The 24,701-nt window shown below is 39.7% G+C and overlaps 1 protein-coding gene across 12 annotated transcripts in view; it reads left to right on the top strand.

Moving 5' to 3' along the window:
• Positions 1-24,535, top strand: part of epn1.S (epsin 1 S homeolog) — a 50,428-nt gene extending 25,893 nt beyond the window's left edge. Inside the window, exons 4-12 of one of the 12 annotated variants that reach the window (XM_018226859.2) lie at positions 789-1,038; positions 8,882-9,006; positions 12,923-12,994; positions 17,106-17,192; positions 17,605-17,911; positions 19,416-19,577; positions 20,771-20,872; positions 22,618-22,851; positions 23,288-24,535. In XM_018226859.2, coding sequence (XP_018082348.1) covers positions 789-1,038; positions 8,882-9,006; positions 12,923-12,994; positions 17,106-17,192; positions 17,605-17,911; positions 19,416-19,577; positions 20,771-20,872; positions 22,618-22,851; positions 23,288-23,664 — 1,716 coding nt within the window. In that variant the 3' untranslated portion in view covers positions 23,665-24,535. 12 annotated transcript variants of the gene reach the window in all.
• The last annotated feature ends 166 nt before the right edge of the window (positions 24,536-24,701 follow it).

Here is a 24,701-nt window from a genome sequence, read left to right on the forward strand (position 1 = left end):
AAAACACAATAACCTATGGCCACAATTGGTGCAGATTGTGGGATGCCCAGAGTTCTAAAGATAAAAAGTCAACAATACACCATTAACACTATTTGCACCAGGAGAAAATTCTTATAATGCGAAAGATTATAGTAATACCTGAAAAACGAAAATTGGCCTACCTTTGCCCTCTAGATGATGGCTGTCCCACTGGAGACCCGTTGGCCATAGAATTCTCTGTATACCATCACCAATTTAATGTACATCAGCCCTAAAACATGCAGTCCTGACAGATAATCAAATCACTACATGTAAAGGAATCATGTAGTTTAGTATCTTGATAAAAAGTATTCAATATTTGTAGCTTAAAGGTGAGTTAATCAATTTGACTTTTAATAAGTGTGTGGTGCAGTGTAGCTGTGGCCATTGCCATGGCCCTGTAAGCAAGTGGCTCATGGAATAGAGCCCCTTGGTGCAGCCATTACTTATTCAGGCTTCAACTGGCTTATCTCTCCTGCGTCAAGAGAATTTAGAAAATAATAAAAACAAAGATAATGCGGGGCTTAAATTCCTTGAAATTAGGCCTGTTTCTTTCTTCCCTTAATACAACCATTGCACACTTCCCAGTATTCCTGGTGTAAAATTCAGAAAAGTTTAGTCCCCATTCCCTTTTTCACTTTTCTGGCATTCCGCTGCTCATTTGTTTTTGCCTTTTGTTTTGAAGACCCTTGATGAGCACCAGTGTTATTTAAACGGCAGTCTTGCCGAAGTGTCCATATTTATAACACTGGACTTTCGTTTTCCCTTAGGCCATGACGCTAATGGAGTACCTTATTAAAACTGGCTCTGAACGGGTGGCACAGCAGTGTAAAGAGAACATATATGCCATACAGACCCTTAAAGATTTCCAATATGTGGACAGAGATGGAAAAGACCAGGGTGTTAATGTCCGTGAGAAAGCTAAACAGTTGGTTTCGCTGCTGAAAGATGATGAAAGGCTAAAGGAAGAAAGAGCACATGCGCTGAAGACCAAGGAGAAGCTGGCACAAACCTCCACATGTAAGGGTATATTGTACTTGCATAGATTGTTACATGTATCATTCCATGGTTTAAGGATACCTAGACATGATAACAAAACACATACTTGATGGTTTAAAGGTGGCCATAGGCGTAATAATTGTGATCTTTTTTGCAACCATTTGTCGCGGGAAAGATTTGTTTTTTGTTATAGACACTGAATCTTAAAACATGAAGTTTGATACAATAGAATTCTGCCTGTATCTGACGATTCAGCAGTAAAACCTGGCCAATGTTCGTATGCCTTCAAAGGTGCCATTTCAACATTTTCCAATATCTTATTGACAAGCCGATAAGATATTGAAGTCTTTTTCCAATATTTGGATGGCTTGTCTCCTACCATACACACATCAAATATCGTATGAAACAAAGTAATATCTTTGTGTCTAAGGTCACCTTAATACACAACAGCCTTCATATACATGAAACACAATGAAGGTTGGGGCTCAGACTAAGATTGTTATTTGGGGACACATAATAAAAGCTGGAATTGACCCATGAAAGAGCAAAAACAGGCCCGGACTGGCAATCTGTGGGTTCTCGCAAATGCCAGAGGGGCCGCTTAAAGGTCCCATAGAAAGTCAGTATTTAGTGGGCTGTTTGGGCCTTTATGCGGGCTGATTGGGCCTCTGTGTACCTGATATTTTTTAATTCTCAGTCCGGACCTGAGCAAAAACTTCTGCATTTGAGTCGTTTGAAGATGGTCCTGTTCTTATCTCTGGTGGATTTTTCCAGCTCGTGCCTATGATATAAAGGAAGGGATGTTCTGTGTATAGCATATGCAGTGACCGCAAACGTTTGTGTATTTATAGGGATACTGTCATGGGAAAACTTGTTTTTTCAAAATGCATCAGTTAATAGTGCTGCTCCAGCAGAATTCTGCACTGAAATTTATTTTTCAAAAGAGCAAATACATTGTTTATATTTAATTTTGAAATCTGACCTGGTGCTAGACATATCGTCAGTTTCCCAGCTGCCCCCCGTCATGTGACTTGTGCTTTAAAAAAGAGCAGTTCCATCCTAAAGTGCTGACTCTTTCTGAAAGCACATGGCCAGGCAAAATGACCTGAGATGGCACCTACACACCAATATTATACCTAAAAAAAAATACACTTGCTGGTTCAGGAATGAAATTTTATATTGTAGAGTGAATTATTTGCAGTGTAAACAGTGTAATTTAGAAATTAAAACTACATCATAAAAATCATGACAAAACAAAATGATAGTGAAATCCCGCCTTTGGTTTGTTCTCTTTTTAAGGAAGATTTTCGTAATGTGTCTTCCTAGCAATCAACTGTGTGTTTGCATCCATTCCCCCAGCCTACATCTCTTATCAGTGTTAGTGACTGGTTAGAAAACCTTTGTACCCGGCAGACAAAACCTACGCTGTCCGTAAATCGCACATTCTCGATGAATCGCTAAGGTTGGCATGGGAGAGCCGCAGCCCAAGTTCCCACAGTTTCTAATGAAACAAAAAGGGCTTTGAATATTTTTTGCACTTAACTGTGCTGTGAGTCCTCTGAACTCCCCATACTTGTCAGGTCACATTAAATCCACTTTGATGATCTGGCGTCAGGCAGGGCCCTTTCACTGTTCTTTCTGAAGCATCTAATGTCTGTCAGGCCTTGTCCGAAATGCTTGGATATTTTGTGACATTGAATTACACCATCAGTCACTGGGGTGAAAGTGTGTGTGTGTGTTTTTAAACCTTACATGTTGTGAACTGATTTGTAAATAAAATGTATATTTAGATCTAGTGGTTAGCCCATGCAGGAAACTGTCTTACACATATAGTACAGCAAGGTTCACATTTTATTTACTCTTTCTAAGAATTGTAAAATTAGAAACACATCTATATAAGCACTGTTCAAAAATGTAGCCAGTAGACGAGTGGCATTCTTTTTCACTCCATGGAATGATTCCATTAGAAAGTATAAATGGCTTGTATGTATGTGACCAGAAAAATCACATCAAGCTCTTTTGCACTTGCTACAGGGATGAGATACCTTATTCAGAAACCTGTTATCCAGAAAGCTCTGAATTACAGGACAGTGATTTCCCACAGAATTAATCACATGCTCATAATTTTAATTTTTAAAACTATTTCCTTTTTTCTGTAATAGAAATCAAGTACAGGTATAGTATCTGTTATCCGGAAACCTGTTATCCAGAAAGCTCTGAATTATGGAAATGCAGTCTCCCATAGATTCCATTTTATCCAAATAATCCATATTTTTAGGAATGATTTCCTTTTTCTCTGTAATAATAAAACAGTAGCTTGTACTTGATCCAAACTAAGATATAATAAATCCTTATTGGAGGCAAAACCAGCCTATTATGTTTATTTAATGTTTAAAGTTTTTCTAGTAGACTTAAGGTATGAAGATACAAATTACAGATCCATATCCAGAATACCACAGGTACAGAGCATTCTGGATAACAGGTTCCATACCTGTACAAGTGCCATGTACTTGAAGGTAACTAAGCTGCATGTTGGTGGCAAAACAATCCTATTTGATTTATTTCAAATAATATGGAAATCCAAACAATGGAAAGATATTCTGTATATTCTATAATCTCAGGAACATTAAAGAAAACTATACCCCTAAATTGAATGCTTAAGCAACCGATAGTTTACATCATATTTAGTGGCATATTAAAGAATCTTGCCAAACTGATCTATATATTTAAGTAAATATTGTCTTTTCACATCTCTTGCTTGAACCACCATTTCCTGATGGTCTCTGTGTTGCCTCAGAGATCACCTGACCAGAAATACTGCAGCTATAACTGTAACAGGAAGAAGTGTTGAAGCAAAAGACAGAACTCTGTCTGTTAATTGGCTCATGTGACCTAACATGTATGGTTTGTTGGTATGTTTATGTGCACAGTGAATCATACGATCCCAGGGGGCGGCCCTTATTTTTTAAAATGGCAGTTTGCTACTTATGATTACCCAGTGGCACATACTACTAGAAAAGTATATTATTATGAAAATGGTTTATTTACATGAATCAGGGCTGAATCATAATGCATCATATGAGCTGCTTCATGCAATATCTTTTTATAGAGATCTACATTGTTTGTGGGGTATAGTTTTCCTTAAACCACTAGTAATAGGGGCAAGCAACCTCAATCATTTTCCATTGTCTTGGATTAAAAGCTCCCCAGGGATCTCTGCATCTGCTACCAACACTCAAAAGCTTTCCAGCACCCGAAAAAAAAAATTGACAGTAGTAGGTAATAGGAAATCCACTGTTTTTCCATTAGCTGCATTTTGATCCCTGCTCCAGGCAGCCGTAATCAGAATGCAGCATGTAGCATAGCCGTAATAAAATGTGGAGCAGTGACCCCTATGTGAAAATACTAGGGATTAGTGATGTGTGGGTCAAGATTTCCCCGACCTGCCACCTGTCCTCCATCCACCGAACCCGACTTCCGGGGTCCTTTTGTAGACCCGACGTCACGTCACAAAAGGGGCTGGCCGAGCAGGCGCAGCGTCTATAAAAGAAGGACCTGGAAGTCGGAAGCCGGTAGTTGACATGGTGGGCGGGTAGAGCAGGATAAGAGCTCAACCCGCACCCACCTGCCACCCGCGAAGAACAGTGCGAGGTCAGCCGAACCCATCTGACCAACGGGTCCCGCGGATATCAGGCCTAGGGATGCACCGAATGCAGGTTTCAGTTTGGGATTCGCCCAGGATTCAGCCTTTTTCAGCAGGTTTCTGGTTGAATCCTTGTGCCTGGCTGAACGGAATCTAAATCGGGTCGGGAAGGGATATCATATGTCACAAAACAGGGACGTAAAAATGTTTTTCCACTATTTTCCTTTTCTGCTCTGAAATTCAGTTCGGTGTTCAGCCAAATCTTTCACGAAGGATTCGGGGCTTCGTCCGAATTCAAAATAAAGTAGAATTTTACATTCCCTGATTTTAAGTTTTCCCTCATTTTACATTGTTGTTTTGTGGTCCCACCTATATATTATACATTAATACATTTCCCTGATTTACATTTTCCTGGATTTTACACCAATTTTTTCTGGTCCCCTGAAAAACGTAAAATGGGGGTTCTACTGTAGTGGATTCGGTGAATCCCTAGAAAATACTGAAGCTTTGTGAGCATTAACCAGGGCGCTTGTCATCGTATAGCAACAGGACCTGTGACAGGCGGAGAAGGGGGGCATTATGTCCTACGATGTGCTATAGCCTTAACAATTCTGCTTTATGTTCATGAAATACAACAGTGGGGACTTTATTCCGCATCACATTGAATTATCCTCCATCGTTAGAATAGTAATATTTATTCTGCTGTTTAGTTACAGCTGTGATCATCAATTGAAAAAAAATGTAATTAGGAAAGGAATTAAGAAAAAAAGGTTCACACACAGATGTTACATCTGGGATTTGATTTATAATTATTTCTAATCTTATCGGGCCTGTAACTTGCACTACAAAGTAAATATTTACACTTGTGCAAATGTACATATTGTTCCATTAGAAAGCAATGGTAGCAGAATCAGTGAAGCAGCAGAGTCACATCGATGACTCACAGACGCCGCATATGATTTATTAATGCGCTTCTCTAATGCGTGCCATTAACTGCATGGAACCTGCCCAGGAGTGCTCCATAACCAGCACATTATCTTGTAAATCTGAAAATGCCTCTGGTTCTCAAATGAAGTCATAGTTCATTGGTCATTGTCTTCACAGAATTATAACCTCTTTTTATAAAATCTTTAATCAAAGTAAAACATTTTTTCAATACATGAAGTTAATTTCTGTTTCTTTTTTTGCCGTATAAGGCTTGTGCATTCAGGTACTGTGACTTTTCTCCAATAATATGCAGAAATGTTATGATGAATAATAATGAATAATAGTACAGGTATGGGATTTGGTATTCAAGCCAACAGGCGAATAGTTGTATCACCTCTAGCCAATTTTACAAATTGTACTTTTCATAAAATGTAGTTGCCTATACTGTATGGGTAACTAATCATAGGCTAAAGTTCAGTGTTCCACATTTCCGTTTGAAGAGACTGTGATGTAAACTATTGTTGAACTGTGGCCCGGTTAGATAATCCCTATGTCACCCTATATATTATAGATATATTCACGAACTTCAAAAGCTTTAGCAAAACAAAGAAATGAAAAATAGACCGTAAAAATTAAAGTATAAAACACAGGGACACTCCAAATTCATCATTTTTGAATGCAAAATATTTTTTTACAGTTTTTTGCTTGGTTACTGCATTTTTTTAAATTTAAGAACATTTTTTAAATTGTAATTTAAAAAAATCTGTTGCATTCAGCCGTTCAGAACTCCAAATTCACATTAAGCGTTCAGATTGGGTTTGACTGAACCTATACGTTTCAACAGAAGGATGCAGGTCTGTATGAATTCTGATGTGAATTCTGGATTTTGTGCATCCGTGAGAAAATGAGTAGTTCTCAAAAATTCACACTGTTTTAAACACCATTGTTGGAGAAAATACCAGGAATTACTGCTGGTCGTTGGCATTATATGGCAGCACATGGGCAGAGATCTCAATGTGTGTGGCCAGCTGTATAGGAGGGAATTACATAATTGAAGTGGAACACTTGTTTCCCCTTCAGAAATGCAGCGTTTACTCTTTTTAATCTAATCTCAGATCTCTGAGCTCTGTTTCCACAGTTTACCTTTCCAAAGGGCAAAGGCAACAGATATTGGCCATATACCTTTTCATTACAGTGGTATCTTGAACACAATAGCATCAATTCAAGTTAAGTTTCAATTATTCTCCTACTGTATATAGCTGCAATATTTTACTGTTCTACTTTTCATAGAACAATTTACCCCTTGCCCAGAATTTTAAGGCCCCCATACACGGACCGATAAAAGCTGCCGAGTCGGCAGCTTATTGGCCCGAGTGTGGGGCCATCCGACAGTTGTCCCCGATTGATATCTGGCTGAAAATCGGGCAGATGTCGATCTAGCAAGGTAAAAAAATCCCGTCGGATCGCTACCACGTCTGTTCATTGATATGGTCCCGCAATCCGACCACCCCTATTGCCTACATTATGATCTGATCGCTGGGCCCTAGGGCCCATGATCGGATCGGCCCGATATCGCCAAATTCAATGTGGGCATATCCGGGAGAGATCCGCTCGTTTGGCGCCAAAGATACGCTCGTATGTCGCCAAACTAGCGGATCTCCTTGTGTATGGCCACCTTTAGATTTGATATACTAATTTAAGGTAAAGAACACACACTGTACATGCTTCCTTTATATATTTGTACAGACTGTAGTTATCATATCTCCCCTTAAGCATCCCTTCTCCAGTGTAAACTGAGGCTTTCCATACCCTTTGTCAGCTTAGTTGAGCATTCTTGGACTCTTTCTAATTCAGTAATATCTTCTTTGAGCACCGGAGCCCAAAACTGCATATTCTACATGAGGCATTTTAAAGTAGAACTAAACCCTAACAAATGAATATGGCTAGAAATTCCATATATTTATGTAATCAGCCTTATATTGTAACATTTCTATTCTATGTGTACAGTATATTGTGAGTGGGTCCCTAAGCTCAGTAAGTGACAGAGCATGTGCAGTGAATCAGCAGAAAAGATGGGGAGCTACTGGGGCATCTTTGGAGACACAGATCTTTACTGCTAAAGGACTGTGGTTGCCTTGGGCTGGTTCAGAAGCCCAAAACATAATGTACATTTCTGCCCTATTAGTTTAGTAAAGCTTTAGTTCTCCTTTAAAGGGGAAGAATGGCCCTCTCCTCCCACTGATATACAACCCTTTTAAGACACCTCAAAACCTTGTTTGCCTTAAATGCTGACTGGCATTGCTTGCTACATCCAAGATTAGTATGTACAAGGTCTTTTTCCATTACAGATTTGCCTATTGCAGTCTTATTTACAGTCTTATTCAAGGTAGTGGCTTGCATAATTTTACATTCTGTTTGTAGAACCTTACATATATCAACACTGAATTGTATCTGCAACTTAGCCACACAAATCTTTGGCTATGCCACCAGTCTTGCCTGCAAAAAAATTCACTGGCACTCAGGTCAAATCCAAGCAGGGGGGTTACCCTGAAACGTTGAAACCTTTGCAAATAAACATAGAAAGGGCTTTTTACTGCTTGGATTTGACCTGAGTGGCAGTGAAATTATTTGTACTTACGAATTTGGAGGTTAACGAAGCCTTCTTCACGGGGAACCAGGCTTTTATTTCAAGGAAAGCCAGGGTGTGCAAGCACGGCAATACTTTATTATTCCAGTCATTCCTGCCACATTCTGTAAAATTGTCCCTTTTCTAAAAGCGCACACCATTATTTGGCTCAAGGCATTTAAGTAGTACCATTGAGTCGCACGTTTAATATCTGGTGTATTGCACATTATGTAACACACTTTTTATATTGCTTTTTGATATAAGAAACCTGGAATTCTATTGCAAATAATACCTCATTCATGCACTAAATGGAATCATGTACTCTGGGATACATTGCAAAATGCTAAAGCAGATTGGTCTAGCTTAGAGTCCTTCAGATTTCTGTCAACTGCTACTTCCAGCATTCTCTGGAAGAAGGAGTGAAAGATCCGCTATATGCTCAGTCTGCGAAGTTGTTATGATTGTCTAGCTTCCCACTCTCCTTTACCTTAAAAAAGCTTCTGCTCCATTGAAAGAGTGTAGCCACACCCTCCTTTAGTAAAACGAGTAAGGATGTTGGTTGACCTGTATGTGGTATGGACTTGTATATGGTTTTGCAAGACCATTGTTTTTCAGTTATGCTTTAGTTGGTGGTGTGTAAAGTATTGGCTCTTTGTGAATTTATACAGCTTCTTCTGCGTCCTCCACCTTAAACCCGGCCCCAGAAGGAGAGCAAGCTTGGCCTCAAAGCAGCGGAGAGGAAGAACTCCAGCTCCAGCTTGCCTTGGCCATGAGCAAGGAAGAAGCGGAGCAGGTAAGAGCAAAGGTAAATTCCGAAGGGCTGGGACTTGTGGGTTAACCTTTTCCTTGTTTATTTTACCATGCACTTGTATGTAATATTTGTCTTTGTGTGTCATTCTCTAATCTATGCTCTCTGGTAAAGTAAAGGTACGATTTGATAATTAATATGACACCATAAAACCCACATTTATGTTAAACTGATTCCAGAATTACAGGCCTGAAGATAAGCGTCAGTAGCTTTCAAGATGTGTCCTCATTGCTTTTGCATTCTGTATCTCAGTAGGATGGAATTGTCATGGATCAAGAAGATTGTTCATTTATTTTCTCATTTAGATCTGTTCTTTTCTTCAGCATATGTTGAACAGCCCACATGTTCTATAAAGTGATAAGTATTCACATGCAATTTCCTCTTTAGTTGTAATTAAATATATCGGTTTAAAGGGGCGGGTGTATACCTCTGTTCAGCATGAGCAAAAAAAAATAACTTTAAATATTTTAAAGTGTATTTCATTTTGTTTTTACCTTTATCTGGCCCGGTAAGCGATATTAAAAAGAGAGAATAATCTCTTTATAACAGAATTCCATTTGGTCCCCTAACCTGTGTCTCAGGTTTGTCCATAAGGGTGAACATAACAGGGAAATATAAATTACCTGCTCCTCTTCCTCCTCCTACAATTACTTTAAAACAAACTAGAAAGCCGCAAAGTGAAAGTACTTTCAGTTTCACCGTTTGTGTTGTTTAGTACAAGTAAAGCTGGCCATAGATGCAAAGATCCGATCGTTCGAATCTTCGAACGATCATACTTCCCCCCATCTCCCGACTTGTCACTAACCATTCCGATCAAATAAAGTAGTAGAAGAACAGATCAGCCGATGTTCTGCCCCTGACAGCAATCGTGCGAAAGTTATGTCCGACAAAGCTAGTGACAGTCTCCCACTGAAAATCGTACGATCGGCAATACACGCAGAGATATTATCGGCAGCTGACAGAAATCTTTTAACCTGTCCGATCGACCAAACGACCGATGTTCGTGGGACGAAAAATGTCAGGACTCTCCACACACGGTCCGAAAATCGTACGAATAGAGGATCGGATCTTTGCGTCTATGGCCAGCTTAACAGAAACTGATAGAGATTTCTTAATCTTTTCATTTGCAGAGTCCTTCAATTGCTGCATGGTGTGTTGCCAGTAAACATGCAGTGTTGCAGAAATTAATGAGAATGCTGAACTGCAGAAGCTCTTGACATGAGATAGTACTTTTTTATTCTTCAGCAGGTGGCACTTAAATGAAAACTATACCCCCAAAATGAATACTTAAGCAAAGATAGTTTATATCAAAGTGAATGACATATTAAAGAATCTTACCAAACTGGAATATATATTTACATAAATATTGCCCTTTTACATCTCTTGCCTTGAACCACCATTTCGTGACTCTATCTGTACTGCCTCAGAGATCACCTGACCAGAAATACTCCAACACTAACTGTAACAGGAAGAAGTGAGGAAGCAAAAGGCAGAACTCTGTCTGTTAATTGGCTCATGTGACCTTACATGTGGTTTGTATGTGAGCACAGTGAATCTTACGATCTCAGGGGGCGGCCCTTATTTTTTAAAATGGCAATTTTCTATTTATGATTACCCAATGGCACATACTACTAAACAAGTATATTATTATGATAATGGTTCATTTACATGAAGCAGGGTTTTACACATGAGCTGTTTTACTCAGTATCTTTTAATAGAGACCTACATTGTTTGGGGGGTATAGTTTTCCTTTAGGGGCAGAGACACACGCTGCTATTTCGGGAGATTAGTCGCCCATCAACAAATCAATTCTTCTTCGGGCGACTAATCTCCCGGAAAAGCCTTCCCGCCGGCTAGAATCTAAAACGCCAGCGGGTTGGCACTCGGAGTGCTTCGTTTTTCAAAATGTAGTAGTCTGAAAGCATGCCTGTCCTTTTTACTCTCTGTTAGTGATGTTTGGGTTGGTATTTTCCAGATCTATGACCTGGTGGACACATAGGGTAGAAGCTTGCTTAGTCTGCGTCCTCTCCTCTGGCAAAAAAAAAAGAAACAACAAAAACATTGTGTATGATGGTTTTGTCTGTCTGGTGGTTTTGTCACCGGAATGAGAGATGTTATGGGGATGTCAAATTGGGGAGGCTCCTTATTAGATTTTTGTCCCGCCACCTGCCCGTGTGAGCAATGTGTTGGTTTCAATCCACCCAATTGGCATATATTGCTTTTTTGGGCCTACCCATGCATGGCTATAAGAATGAGATTTATCCCCACAATGACTTGCATATTATATTCTGTTAACAGATCATATGTTAATAATAAGCTACACTTTACACTTCTGTTTTTTAAACCTATTTGGGTAGAGTCCTTTAACCATTTTTATATAATTGCAGAATGTATCTATAAACAATAGAACATAAAATATCTACTATGTTTATCTTAAGTCTGATGATCATCCTTTCCGCTGCTAACTAAGCGATTCACCCTTGCAGATTAAGCTTTGCATTAGCTGCCATTCCTCTCGTGTTGGCTGGCTCTGGCTGCCACCTTCCTTATCACATCTCAATGCTCCTAACAAGAAGGCAGAAGGGCTGATTAGTCTCCAGAATTGGGGGGTGTCGAGGGAAATATAGAATTTACCATCAAGGTGGCAACGACGAACAATGTATTGTAACAAATTAATGCTCACAGATTATACCGTTTTGTATTTTGTTCAGCTATGAATATGCTATGGGTTTGAATTCAGGTAAGGTAAATATTTAGCCATACTATTTATGGAAGAATTGATGTTCAGCTAGATTAAAACAAAAATAACAACTTTGGTGCATCCCTATAAAAGTATTCAATTCTAAAAATCCATCGAAAGTATTGTTTGCCGAAGGATCTTTGCCAGTTTGCTAGAAACATCTATTAAAACAGTTTTTTTATGCACAAAGGTTTTCACTGAGGGTCAGAGTATCAAAAGAGGTGTCCAAACAAAGGCTCAAACTGAGTTTGTACTGGGATCTGTTGGGGCTCCTCGGCTTTGTCAACATGGGGACAATCTGTATAGGTTGTTCCAGAACAAGAGAGCATTCTCTCCAATTCCTGTTTTGGACCAGTTACAAAATCTTCCCCTAACCTCAATTCCTGAACATTTTTTTGTTCCTTCCCTTACCCACATTACCAGCACATTCCATTTGTTGAGAAACATATTTCTGTTTCAGTTTCACTGGTTTATTCATTTGGTACATTGTTGGTGAATGAGGCCAATGTTTACCCAGCTTCAGCTCTTTCAGTTATATAAGTATGTTAATGCATACATACATACATATATATATATTTATTGCACAGGTACACCCCCATATTTTGATTGCTGTAGGAATGCCACAGTTTTAGTCCTCTAACCTATCTTAATTTACCCTCTGTGCAGGTTGCTCTATAGTAGCTTATAAAGCTTGGAGACCTTAAAGGTTGACATCTCTGCACCATGAGGTCCATCTAATTGTATTTGCTTGAACATGAGAACAGCACAGTCTAGTACGACCAACTCCATTTGCCAAGAGCAACAGCTTCTGTTCATGGTTGAGGATCCTAGGAACTAAAGCTCCCAATAGATGGAGTCACAAAGACATGTCTAGGGATTGTTCAGTGGATTCATTACATCTCAGCCTTCAGCAGAAGAAACATTAGGTTCTTGTCAATTACTGCTTGTACTGAGATCTGGTGGCCTGGGTTTATGGTTCTTATTTTATGCCATTGCTATCAACCTCAGCCAGAGTTGAAGCTGTTGTATACTTGGCTGAATATATTTTTATATCTCTCCATCTGCTTTCCTTAATGCCTCCATCCCATTTCTTTCTGCCCTGTACTTCGTTTCCCACCATGCTGGTGTGTCTTGTGCTTTTATTTTGTTTCTCTTTACCAGCCCCCTCCTGTGTCCGAAGAGGAATTGCAGCTACAGCTTGCCCTTAGCTTGAGCAAAGAGGAACATGACAAGGTAGAGCTGATGAGTTTGGTTTCCAAAAATTAGCAACAATAACAATCAGACCCCCCTGCCAGCGCTTTGCTCTCTTTTTTTTTTCTCTTCTTCTTCTTTCTTTAATTTCCACTTGGTGTAAAGATGATGAGGGTGAAGATGCTATCTAACATGCACTAACCCCTTTCTGCTTCTTTCTGCTGATCAAATGCTCTGAGCTGGAGAAGAATGGCTGCCCCCATTGTTACACAGCAACTAGTTTATATGAACTATAATAGTGTTTCTGAAACAAACACATCAGTTTTACGGTGCAGGGCAACAGTACATGATATTTTTATTACTTTAAAACACTTGCATTTTTTGATGTTACTTTTCCTTTAACTTTTAGTATGTTATAGAATGTCCTGTTCTTGGGAACAGTGCAATTGGTCTTCAGTATTTTTTATAGTTTTTTTTTTTTATTTGCCCTCCTCTTCTGCCTCTTTTCAACTTTCAAATAAGCAGCAACCAAAAACTATTGTTCTTTGAAGCAACATTTTTATTGTTTTTACTTTTTATATCTTATCTTTCCATTGAGTCCCCTAAATATTCACATTTGGTTCTAATTGAAACCTTTGCCTGATATAATAAATAAGACCCTAGCAATTAGCTGCTATAATACCAAACTGAAGAGCTGCTAAATAACTGAAAATCCCCCAAAAATTAAAACTGAAAATCCCCCCCCCAAAAAACCCAGACCAATTAGAAATAGTCTCGGCTTGTCAGCAGCTACATCATTCTTAGTCAATGAGAAGGTGGACTACCCTTTTAAATCCAAGGCCATCTAAGAATCATAGTGATCATTTCTAAATGCCCAGTGAAAGTACCATTTAGACAGCCCCATGTGCCAAATGAACTATAACATGCCACTGGTGAGACAAGAAAACACCATTTATGATCCTGAAAAGACTGTTAGCATGATGGATAGTTTACTTATCCTGACGGTAACTACGTGACTATGCATTTTGGATCACACTTGTTACGCATTGATTGTGCTCATGGCCCAGTACATGATTTCTATATGGTCATATGCAGTATAGGCCATTATTTTTGGTTCTTTTCTCCAGCGCCCCAATTTGTCCAAGCAAGAGCTTACTAAATTTAGGGTTTGTATGCTAAAACAGTAATTTCTCAAGTTTAATTTCCGCTTCCTTTTGTATTCAGTGCTGAACCTCTAGAGGCTGTGTTCACACGGGCAGTTGGCAGCTGCTTGTAGCCGTGTTCTTTTATCTGGCTTTTAGGTGCATTTTACTCTTTACCCATCCATCGCCTGTACTGTAAATAAACTCCAGTGCCTGGCTTGTGCCTTGAGAACAAATAAATAAATAAATAAATAAATTAGCCTCAGAGATTGGGCTGAAGCGAAACACCCATGTGTACATAGCCTTTCTATTGATCATACTAATCATTTTGTGTCTGTATAAATGTCCAGAACTACAGCTGGTGTTTGTGGATATACTTACTAAATCTTGAACTAGATTTAGGGGGTTATTTACTAAACTCTGAATGCAAAAATCATGAAAAATGTATAAAATCGGACTGAAAAAATCAAGAATTTTTCTGAATTTATTAAACCCATAGGATGGAAAAGTCTGACATCTCAGACCTGTCGAGGTTGCCTATAAGTTGATGGGAGAAGTCCCAATGATTTTTTGATGAGCGCTGGGTTTTATGCAATACCATGAAGTTTTCAAGAGTTTTCGGGCAAAAAATCTTGAAAATTGTATGAAAATTTTTTTTTTTTCCCCACAAAGCAAATTCGGGAAAAAGGAAAAAAAAAACAAGCGTAAAAAACCCAAGCGGATTTGATTGGAGTTTGTAGCAGAAAATATTGAGCTAAATTCAGACTTTGATAAATAACCCCCTTAGTCTTAGGCAATTACTAGGATTTCTTATTTAAAAAAAAAAAAAAAAAATCAGTAATTGTTATTTTGGGATGCATATTATGTTCCACTGACTTGTGTACTTGTTCCTTCATGTATGTCGGCACATGATTTTAGAAGGTGTCTTAGAATTGTCATTGTAATGACGTTTTCTCTCCCTCCCATAACACAATTGTCAGAGGCAAAGCCTTATTTGTTGATTGCTTGATTTATCACATTTACTAATAATGCTGAAATTATGCTTTCAAATTTAATTTCTTAATACTAAATATGGCTAAAGGTAAGTATAGAAAGTATTTTCTCCCCCTCCTATAAGTCTGTTTCTAGCAAACGTGCAGGTAAGCAAGCTTTGTTAGAAAGGATAGTACATCTAATATTACAGCCCCTTCCCCCCAACAAAAACTCCTGAGATCATGGTGTTAAAGGGATACTGTCATGGGAAAACATGTTTTTTTCAAAACACACCAGTTAATAGTGCTGCTTCAGCAGAATTCTGCACTGAAATCCATTTCTCAAAAGTAGGAATGTGCGAATTTGACCCGTTTCGTTTCGCCAAAAATTTGCTGCCAGTGAAATGTTGCAAATGCCCATTAAAGTCTATGGGCGTCAAAAATGTTTTTGTTCTTTTGTTAGGCTGCTGGGGGGGGAGGGGAGGGTGATATCACCCCAATTTGCAGTACAGCAGTAAAGAGTGACTGAAGTTTATCAGAGCACAAGTCACATGACTGGGGGCAGCTGGGAAACTGACAATATGTCTAGACCCATGTCAGGTTTCAAAATTGAATATAACAAAAATCTGTTTGGTCTTTTGAAAAATGGATTTCAGTGCAGAATTCTGCTGGAACAGCACTATTAACTGATGCGTTTTGAAAAAAACATATTTTCCCATGACAGTATCCCTTTAATCTATTGTGAGCCTTAAGGAATCTACATGTTTTCTGCATGGAGGTTTTCTTTATACCGATCACAGGTCACTGAACCTTAAGGGAACCATTCTGTATTCTGTCTCTTGCTATTCCTGGAACAGCTTTCAGATGTGACTTTTATTAATCCAACCTTGATGTCGTAGTTTGCAGCTTCATTATGAGTGTCTTGAATTCTTCTGCCTTGCATGCATCACAGATTGATCCTGTCATCTGAACCCCTAACACAAAGCAGTTGGCACTGAGCTTTTTAAAATGACAAGACCGATATCACATAAATATACAGCATAATAGAAAACGACATACAAATAGACAAGCTCTGCCCAACCGGCACCCGCTGTTGTACCCGCTATTCAGTATGTACTTTAAATGGGATTTTTCCGAGGATGTAAAATTGCTTTGTGTTAATTTGGGGTTAACAATTGCCTTCGTTTCCAAAAATCCTCATTCGCATTTACGTGCACTTAACATTTATTGTATTAACCATCTTTCTCCTGTTGTCTCCATGAATGCTCACCATCATTTGCACTGTACAACTGCACATCTGTCCTGAAAGGGTTAGAGTATCTCCCAACCTTTGGTCCCCCTATCCTAAATCTGAGCAGCAATTTTAGAATACATATGTGTGCACCTGTCCATGTCTGCATGTGTGTTTGGTATAAGTATATTCCTCCCAACATACACACTATGCAAATACGTATACAGGAATGGGATCCGTTATCCAATAAGCTCCGAATTACGGAAATGCTGTCTCCCATAGACTAAATTTTATCCAAATTTTTAAAAATGATTTCCTTTCTCGCTCTAATAATAATCAGTATCTTGTACTTGATCAAAACTTAGATATAATTAATCCTTATTGGAAGCTAAACCAGTCTATTGGATTTATTTAATGTTTTCATGATTTTCTAGTAGACTTAACATATGAAGATCCAAATTATGGAGAGAGCCGTTATCTGGAAAACCCCATGTCCCGAGCATTGTGGATAACAGGTCCCATACCTGTATCTTGTATCCTGCAAGGACTTCGCTTTAATCACTGTAATGGATTTAAGAGCAGGGCAATACTAGAAGGAACCCTCACTTTCCCTGGGTTATGTAGGAAAAGTTTTCTCTGCTATGATTGCTGCTTGAAGGAAACATCTAGACCATGGAACGTGTCTCATTTTCCCACTCCACAAGTCGTACATTATTTGTACTGCTGGTTCACTTGAGTCAAAGAGTAAATGAAATCTTCCCTCTGCCACGAATAAAGAAACATTATTTATTCATTTCTGTTTAAATCAGGAGGAGCGAATCAAACGAGGAGACGACCTCCGGCTTCAGATGGCTTTAGAGGAAAGCAGAAAAGGGGCACCTTCCAAACAGGAAGAGGTGATCTTTAACTTTGCCATAATTCTTACTGTAACTAAGTGGCAGTGATTCAATATCATTTCAGCCTTGGAGTGAGTACATTAGTTGTGACTAAAAAAGAGCCAAATTTTGGGAGGGGTCAGAGGGTTCGGGGAGAAATCGAGGGGGGGGGGTCGGCGTCCAATTTGGGTATGCTGGCATCCAATTTGGCGTGCCGCGTTAATTGTACGGTGGCCCAGTTCAGGACTGTCCGCGGGCCGGTTGGGGACCCCTGTCTTAAATCCTGAATATACAATAACAAATTGTATCTGCGACATATACATCATTAAATATAATTTGCACTGCATTATGAATCTGTAAACTTCATTTAAATAGTTTTGGTTCCTATAAGATTTCATGAAAACCTTATTACTTCTACTTATTCTTCCAGCAGTCATCCCTAATGGATCTAGCTGATGTGTTCAGCCCCCCTGCACCAGTTGCTCCTACTGCAGACCCATGGGGTGCCTCGGCTGCTCCCCCTGCAGATCCATGGGCAGGTGGAGCTACACCAGCTTCAGTACCAGCAGCAGCAGCAGCGCCTGACCCTTGGGGGGGCCCTCCAGTGGCTACAGGTTCAAGCTCTGATCCATGGGGAACCGGGGTACAAACAAACTCCACTCCTGGCGACCCCTGGGGTGGAACACAAGCTGTCACTTCAGCTGATGTCAAGTCAGTGTCTGATCCATGGAATCCAGGAGGTTGGTGGATTAAAGTTGTTACCTATGTATACTGGCCATATATGGATGTATTGTTTCTGTTCCAGCCTATTATAGGGGTCCGTTTACTGAAGCACGGTAAAAATATTCGCACAAAATATAGACAAATTTGTTGCAGAATATGTTTTCGCCAGTTTACTAACCTGTGGTAAATATACATTTGCGAATTTTCTTGCGCAATAATATATTTTCGCCAGTTATCACATTCGCTGAAAATAACGCTACGTACACATTAACGCCTGGTTTACTAAACAGCAAAATGTGCAAAAGACAAAATTTACGCAAGAATATTCACAAAATTTTACCGCCACCTATGTAGTGGCGTAAAAGTATTTTTTTTTTACCCATCATTCTTTGCTGACAGGAGAGATATCTTTAGCTATTGCTGATAGGATGTTTTGGTTTCTGCTTCTATCCGCTGCAATTTCAGCTCAGAGGCGTATTATTGGCAGCGGCATCACAGTCGAAGGATTTGGACTTTTTTGGTTTCATTGTGATTGGCTACATTAAACTGTGCCTTTATATGAAGCAAAGAGATTGACTGGTATTATTTCTTGTTCATATGATACAGACATGTTTGATTGGTGTCACTCTGGTAATGTTGTTGGATGGTATAATCATCAGTCAATAAAGTTTATGAGTTTTGAAGAAGCATTTCTGGCCATAAATGTCACAGTAAAAACTGCCATAACAACCTCCATAAAACAAGACTATTTTATAGCATAAATATTCGCAAAAACCTAATTTGTCGCAAGAAAATTCGCAACTCGTAAAATTACCGCTAACGTAAGCTGGTTTGTTAACGTAGTAACGGACTTCTGAGTGCATCGCTGTTAAGTAAACTTAGTCGCTGCGAATATTATGGCGGAAAAATATTCTCAGCGATAACATGCGGAAACTTAAAGTCAAATTTACCGCAATTTAGTAAATGGACCCCATTTGCAAGCCCTAATATCAAAGAACATAGTCGCCACTGTCTTCATAGTAGGGATGCGCTATTTTGGATTCGGCCGAACCCCCGAATCCTTCGCAAAAGATTTGTCCAAATTCCCGATCCGAATCCTAATTTGCATATGCAAATTAAGGGTGGGAAGGGGACCACTTTTTTACTTCTTTGTTTTGTGACAAAAAGTCATGCGTTTTCCACGTACCGAACCAAATCCTAATTTGCATATGCAAATTATTGGTGGGAAGTCAAATATGTGACTTTTTGTCACAAAACAAGGAAGTAAAAAAAATGGTTGTACTTTTTCCTTTCCAGCCCCTAATTTGCATATGCAAATTAGGATTTGGTTCGGTACGCGGCCAAATCTTTTACAAAGGATTTGGGGATTTGGCCGAATCCCATAAAGCGGATTCGCTGCATCTCTAGCTTTAGGTGTCATCTACAGCTTTACATACTTTTAATATGTTGGTGGAAGTAATATAAGCGTATGATTTCCATAAGTGTATGAGTCTCATTATCTTTGCAAATTAACATTTTTAGGTTCTGGCGCAACTACTGCCATCCCAAGTGATCCCTGGTCCTCTAGTCCACCAGTGGCTCAATCTGTGAAGAAAGCTGCAGATCCGTGGGCCCCACCTGCAGCTTCATTTTCTGATCCTTGGGGTGGATCACCTTCGAAACCAAACACGAACGGGACAATGGGTGAGTAGCAGCCATCAGTACTTGGATCTGGAGTAGCTGGTTACATCTTGGTAAAAAATTGATATGTGATTTGTCTCCAAATTTGTCCCAGCTCCCCATATCTTAGATTTGATTGGTCCTTTCCCTGGTGTCCGTAGCAGTGCATGCAGTGCTGCTCAGTGTGTCTTCTTCAAGGGATTCTGTTGTAATTTTTATGGTGTAGTTTTTATTTCTAAATTACACTGTTTACACTGCATATAATTCATTCTACCATATAAAATTTAATTCCGGTGTATTTTATTTAGTTGTAATACTGGTGTGTAGGCGCCATCTCAGGTCATTTTGCTTGGTCATGTGCTTTCAGAAAGAGCTAGCACTTTAGGTTGGAACTGCTTTTTGGCAGGCTGTTGTTTCTCCTACTCAATGCAACAATGTGTCTCAGTGGGACCTGGATTTTACTACTACTGAGTGCTGTTCTTAGATCTACCAGGCAGCTGTTATCTTGTGATAGGGATCTTACAGGGAGTTGGTTATTTTTCCATTGTTCTGCTGATGGACTTTTTGGGGGGGAGGGAGGGGGTGATACCACTCCAATTTGCAGTGCAGCAGTAAAGAGTGACTGAAGTTTATCAGAGCACAAGTCACCTATTTGGGGGCACCTGAGAAACTGACCATATATCTAGCCCCGAGTCAGATTTCAAAATTAAATATTTAAAAAAATCTGTTTGCTCTTTTGAAAAACTGATTTCAGTTCAGAATGGGGGGGACAAAGAAAATGCCAGTTGGTTTGTACCTTACAAACCCCCTGTTGTTACAGTTCCACCGTAACTCATTATGTGATTGTTTTAATCAAGCCAGTGCAGTGGTTCTGTTAACAACTATAGTTTATCCTTTTTCTGGAACATCCTGGGGTCAAATGTGCAGCCTAGTGAGTTGTCATTGGTGAATGGATCTGTGCTGGCGTCTGTCTCTATGTGATTGCATCAGCATCACTTTTATTAGGGATATTAGGGAACTGGGATCAACTAAGCATGTGTGACCATCACTGTGTCTGCTCTAGCAGCTCAGCCTGTCTCTAGTGCCATTAAGGAGAGAATGCAGAACAAATTTACAGTCTTTGTTTGTTTTAAGGCCTTGTCTGTGTGTTTTCTTTACGTCTCAATGTCTGTCTTTATGTACGTGTGCCTATCTGTCTGTTCCTCCTCCCTTATTAGCCAGTTCCACCTTTGACCAGTTCGTCAATCCTGCAGATAAAGACGAGTTTTCGGATTTTGACACCTTGAGGAATGCTCTCCCCCAGTCAGGAAGCAGCACAGGTTGGGGAATGCTCTTTCTTTCCTACCTGCTCGCTCGCTGTGATTCCATCCTCATTCTGCAGTCTGGTTTGTTCTCCTCCATACCCTCCTGTCGTTTGTATCCTGTGGTTGCAGCTTTGTCACAAGCACAAAAAATAATTATATCTCTATATACTAACGAATTTAATGATGAGCAACTTCAGTCCAAATAACATGGATTTTTCATATATAAACCACGGGATATAAGCAAATCATGGGCTTCCCTTTTAACATTCAAATCATGGCCTGAGATCATTTTTGTGTTCATGCTTTACCCTTTGGGCGCCAGAGAAGCCATATGTTCAAATTCTCTTGCATCCCGTGGGTTAATCTTGTGAACATCACAATATCTGTAAGGGTCAGTGCTGGCTTTGGGATTCATTGCTTGGTGAAATATTGTCTACTTTGGGTAAGCCGATTCTTGTCTCAAGATCAGATTGTTTCCTTCCCTACAGGTTTGGTTTTATTTTCATGGATTTGTTTTTCTTCACAGGTCAGCTGTTCACGTGTATAACTTACTACTGGGGAACTTAGATCAGTGGCAAAACGTTGTATAGGGTTATGTAGAAAGTAGAACAGCAGAAGATGCTGCTACAGAACAAAAAAATGTTGGCGGTGTTATATATTTGGTATAATTAAGTTTACCATAGATTTCTCTTAAAATCCATGAACCTGAACTGAATTAAGTTGTTTGTGAAATTGCTGTGATTTTTGTTGGGTCAAAACTACTTATTACTATATGTGATGTGAGCAGGGTTGCCAGCTCTAATTTTCAAAACCAACCAAAGTCAGCTACAAAACCAGCCCAAAACTAGCCAAAGGCACTTCAAAAGTAGCCCAAAAATAGCACAATATGTGCAGTGAAAAAAAGTTTAAAAAATAAATGGATATATGTGTAAATACGCCTTCTTTAAATTCTCACTGTTTGGCAAATTTTTCCATGAAGCAAAATGGGACGGAGTCACCTGTCACCAGGGGCGTTATTACAGAGGGGTGCCCATGTGCTATAGGGTCCCCATAAGGTCCTAATACATATACAATTTCAATAAATATTTGTAAAGCAGGTCAACCTCTGGACATTTTGCCCCAAAATTGTCCGAAATTAAGAAAAGTCACCAGAAAACATGAGAAACATGAGAAACGGGAGACTGGAGTACAGAGCCCAAAATCTGGTAACTCCCAACTTCTACACAAATCAGTCCCATTGCATGCTGGGTATTGTAGTCTTACATTAAACTTGAACAAGAACAAAAACTGCATTACCCAACATGCATTGGGAGATGCAGGCTCTGCCCATTAGGGCAAGAAAAAACTTTGGCTGATTTTCAAACAACAAACCAGCCAAAGGCTCAAAAAGTAGCCCAAATTCGTACCTTAGCTAGTTTATACTTTGAAAACCCGCCTGGACTTTAAATTAGTAGCCCAATTTGGCTGGAAAACCCCCAACCTGGCAACCCTGGATGTGAGCTAGCTACTGCTCTTTGAAGTAGAAAGGAGGCAATATGAACATGTATTCCTGAGGACCACCCAGATATTTCATATGTATCTCTTCCAACTGCCAAAGCTTATTTCTGAGTCTGAAATCCTCTTCTGGTTATAGAGCAAATTGTTTTATGGACAGCCATTAGAAAGGTTGATGACTTTTTACTTAGTTGGGGAATTGGACATTAGAATCTCCTGTGCCTGCAAATATATGACGTTCCCGTAAAACTCCCCTTTCATTCTAGGTGAGCTTGATCTGTTGGCAGGAGAAGTCCCTATGTCCCGTTCTTTGGGATCAAAGAGCCCCGACGCCTTTGACATGAGCACTATGAGTGGCTCACTGTGTGACTTCTCCAATCCAACCCGAAAAACACCCGAGTCCTTCCTGGGACCGAACGCTGCCCTTGTTGATTTGGATTCTCTAATTTCTAAATCCACATTACAGAATACAAAGACCTCCAACCCTTTCCTTGTTACAGGTAGGCATCATTTTCCCATTTTAAAATAAATAGTTGGGAGAATTGTATAATCTATTTTGTTCATCTTTAGGACTGTTTCAAAGCTTTGTTCATTCTTTCCCCCATCTCAAAGTCTGTAGAATATTAGAAGGGCAATCAACAACCAGAAAACCTGCTGCTGTATATTTTAAGTGAAAAGTTGTATTTCTCCTGTTGGTTGTTGAAGGCCATGCAATGGCAGTGCCTCCGCCCCCCTCAAGTGGGGGAAATAGATCTCAGTCATGAAGGAAATGTTGAGAAGCTGATCAGGGTTGGAAGAGAACTTTTCTGCTACATTGATAGATGTGAACCTTTCCTTCAGAAGAACAGAGAGCAACTACTGGTGTTTTGATTGTTCTAGATCTATATAAATGTGCACGGAGGCTTTAACGCTTCTTTTTCATTTTCTCTTTGCCAGGAACACCCAATCCAACCGCAACAAATCCATTCCAGCCCAACCAGCAGTCATCTCTTACTCTGAACCAGCTGCGATCGAGCCCAGTGATGACCTTGGGACAGCCAGTTACCCCAGCTGGTCAAACGCCTGCAACCATTCCTTTCGCTTCCCCCATGATGTCCGTTTCTCCTATGGCCCCTGGAATTCCTCTAGCAAATATGGCACCAATGGTTGGAATGCAGCCTATGGCTGGAGTACCAGTTGGTACTTTGGCTCCTGGTGTACCTGGTATGGTTTTGCCACCTATGATGCCACCGCAGCAGTTGGTTGCACAGCCACTTCTCCCAAATTTATCAACACAAGCTGTGACGAGTACTACTAATCCTTTTCTGTTATGAGGTGCGGTGAGTTTGTAGAGGTGATGACCAGGTGTGATGGGTCTAGAATGTTGATCTTTTACAACTACTACAGAAACTCCCCGTATCCTCACAGCCTTGTGTGAGCAGCAAAATGTTTTCTGGTGTCTGCTTCTCTTTGACTGTGCCTCCAAACACCAAGAATTAGTATTGATCCCTGAGCAGTACAGCAACTGGAGTTTGGGTAGAAGATCATTATTCAATTTTGCATTCTGCAGATCGATTATCATGAGAACTATGCCCGAGCCCTGCATTGATCCCCTTTTACCCCATTAATTAACTGTTATCTATGATTGTAACCTGTCTTGTTTGATTTTCCCCTGGAATTTTCTAAGGGCCTCCCAGGTTTGGTGCAAGTGTCCCTTGCATCTTTTAATCCACAGCTCCCCTGGCACTAAGGCTTCTATTTACTTCTTCCCATCGTTCTTGCAGTGGAGCCCGTAACATCTCTTTTCAAGTATTAAAGAGCAACTGCAGACACATGCTTCCTTTCCAGTATGTCAGAGGCAGTTTGTTTGATATGAACTCAGTAGCCGACATTATAGGCTATCGGTTTTTTTTAATACCACTCTTTGGTGCATAGCACTTTCATCACAGTTATGCCTGAGTTTGGGATATGTACTGAATAAAACACTAAAAAGTGAACTTTCTGAAACCCAAAAAACGATTGAAGTTATCTTTTTTTTTTTTTTCCCAACGGATCTGAATATTGTGCTTGCTGGCCAGTTCTTGTTCATGGAAACCGTTGGCTATGGCCTGACTGCGGAGCTGCTCCGGCTTTAGATCCATATAAATATGAATGACACAGCTGCAACATTATAAGTCAAAAAGTGTTAAAATAGATTGATAACCACTTGATAACTTGTATCCTGAACACACATTACTAAGGGGCAGATGCATCAAGGGCCGAATAGTAAATTCGAATATTCGAGTGTCAAAATTCACACATGCGACCTTTAATCCCCCTATTCGAATGTAAATTTGAACCATGAAAACGGTCCTAATTCGAATATTCGCCA

This window comes from Xenopus laevis, chromosome 7S (assembly GCF_017654675.1).
Source record: "Xenopus laevis strain J_2021 chromosome 7S, Xenopus_laevis_v10.1, whole genome shotgun sequence".
Classification (NCBI taxonomy): Eukaryota; Metazoa; Chordata; class Amphibia; order Anura; family Pipidae; genus Xenopus; species Xenopus laevis.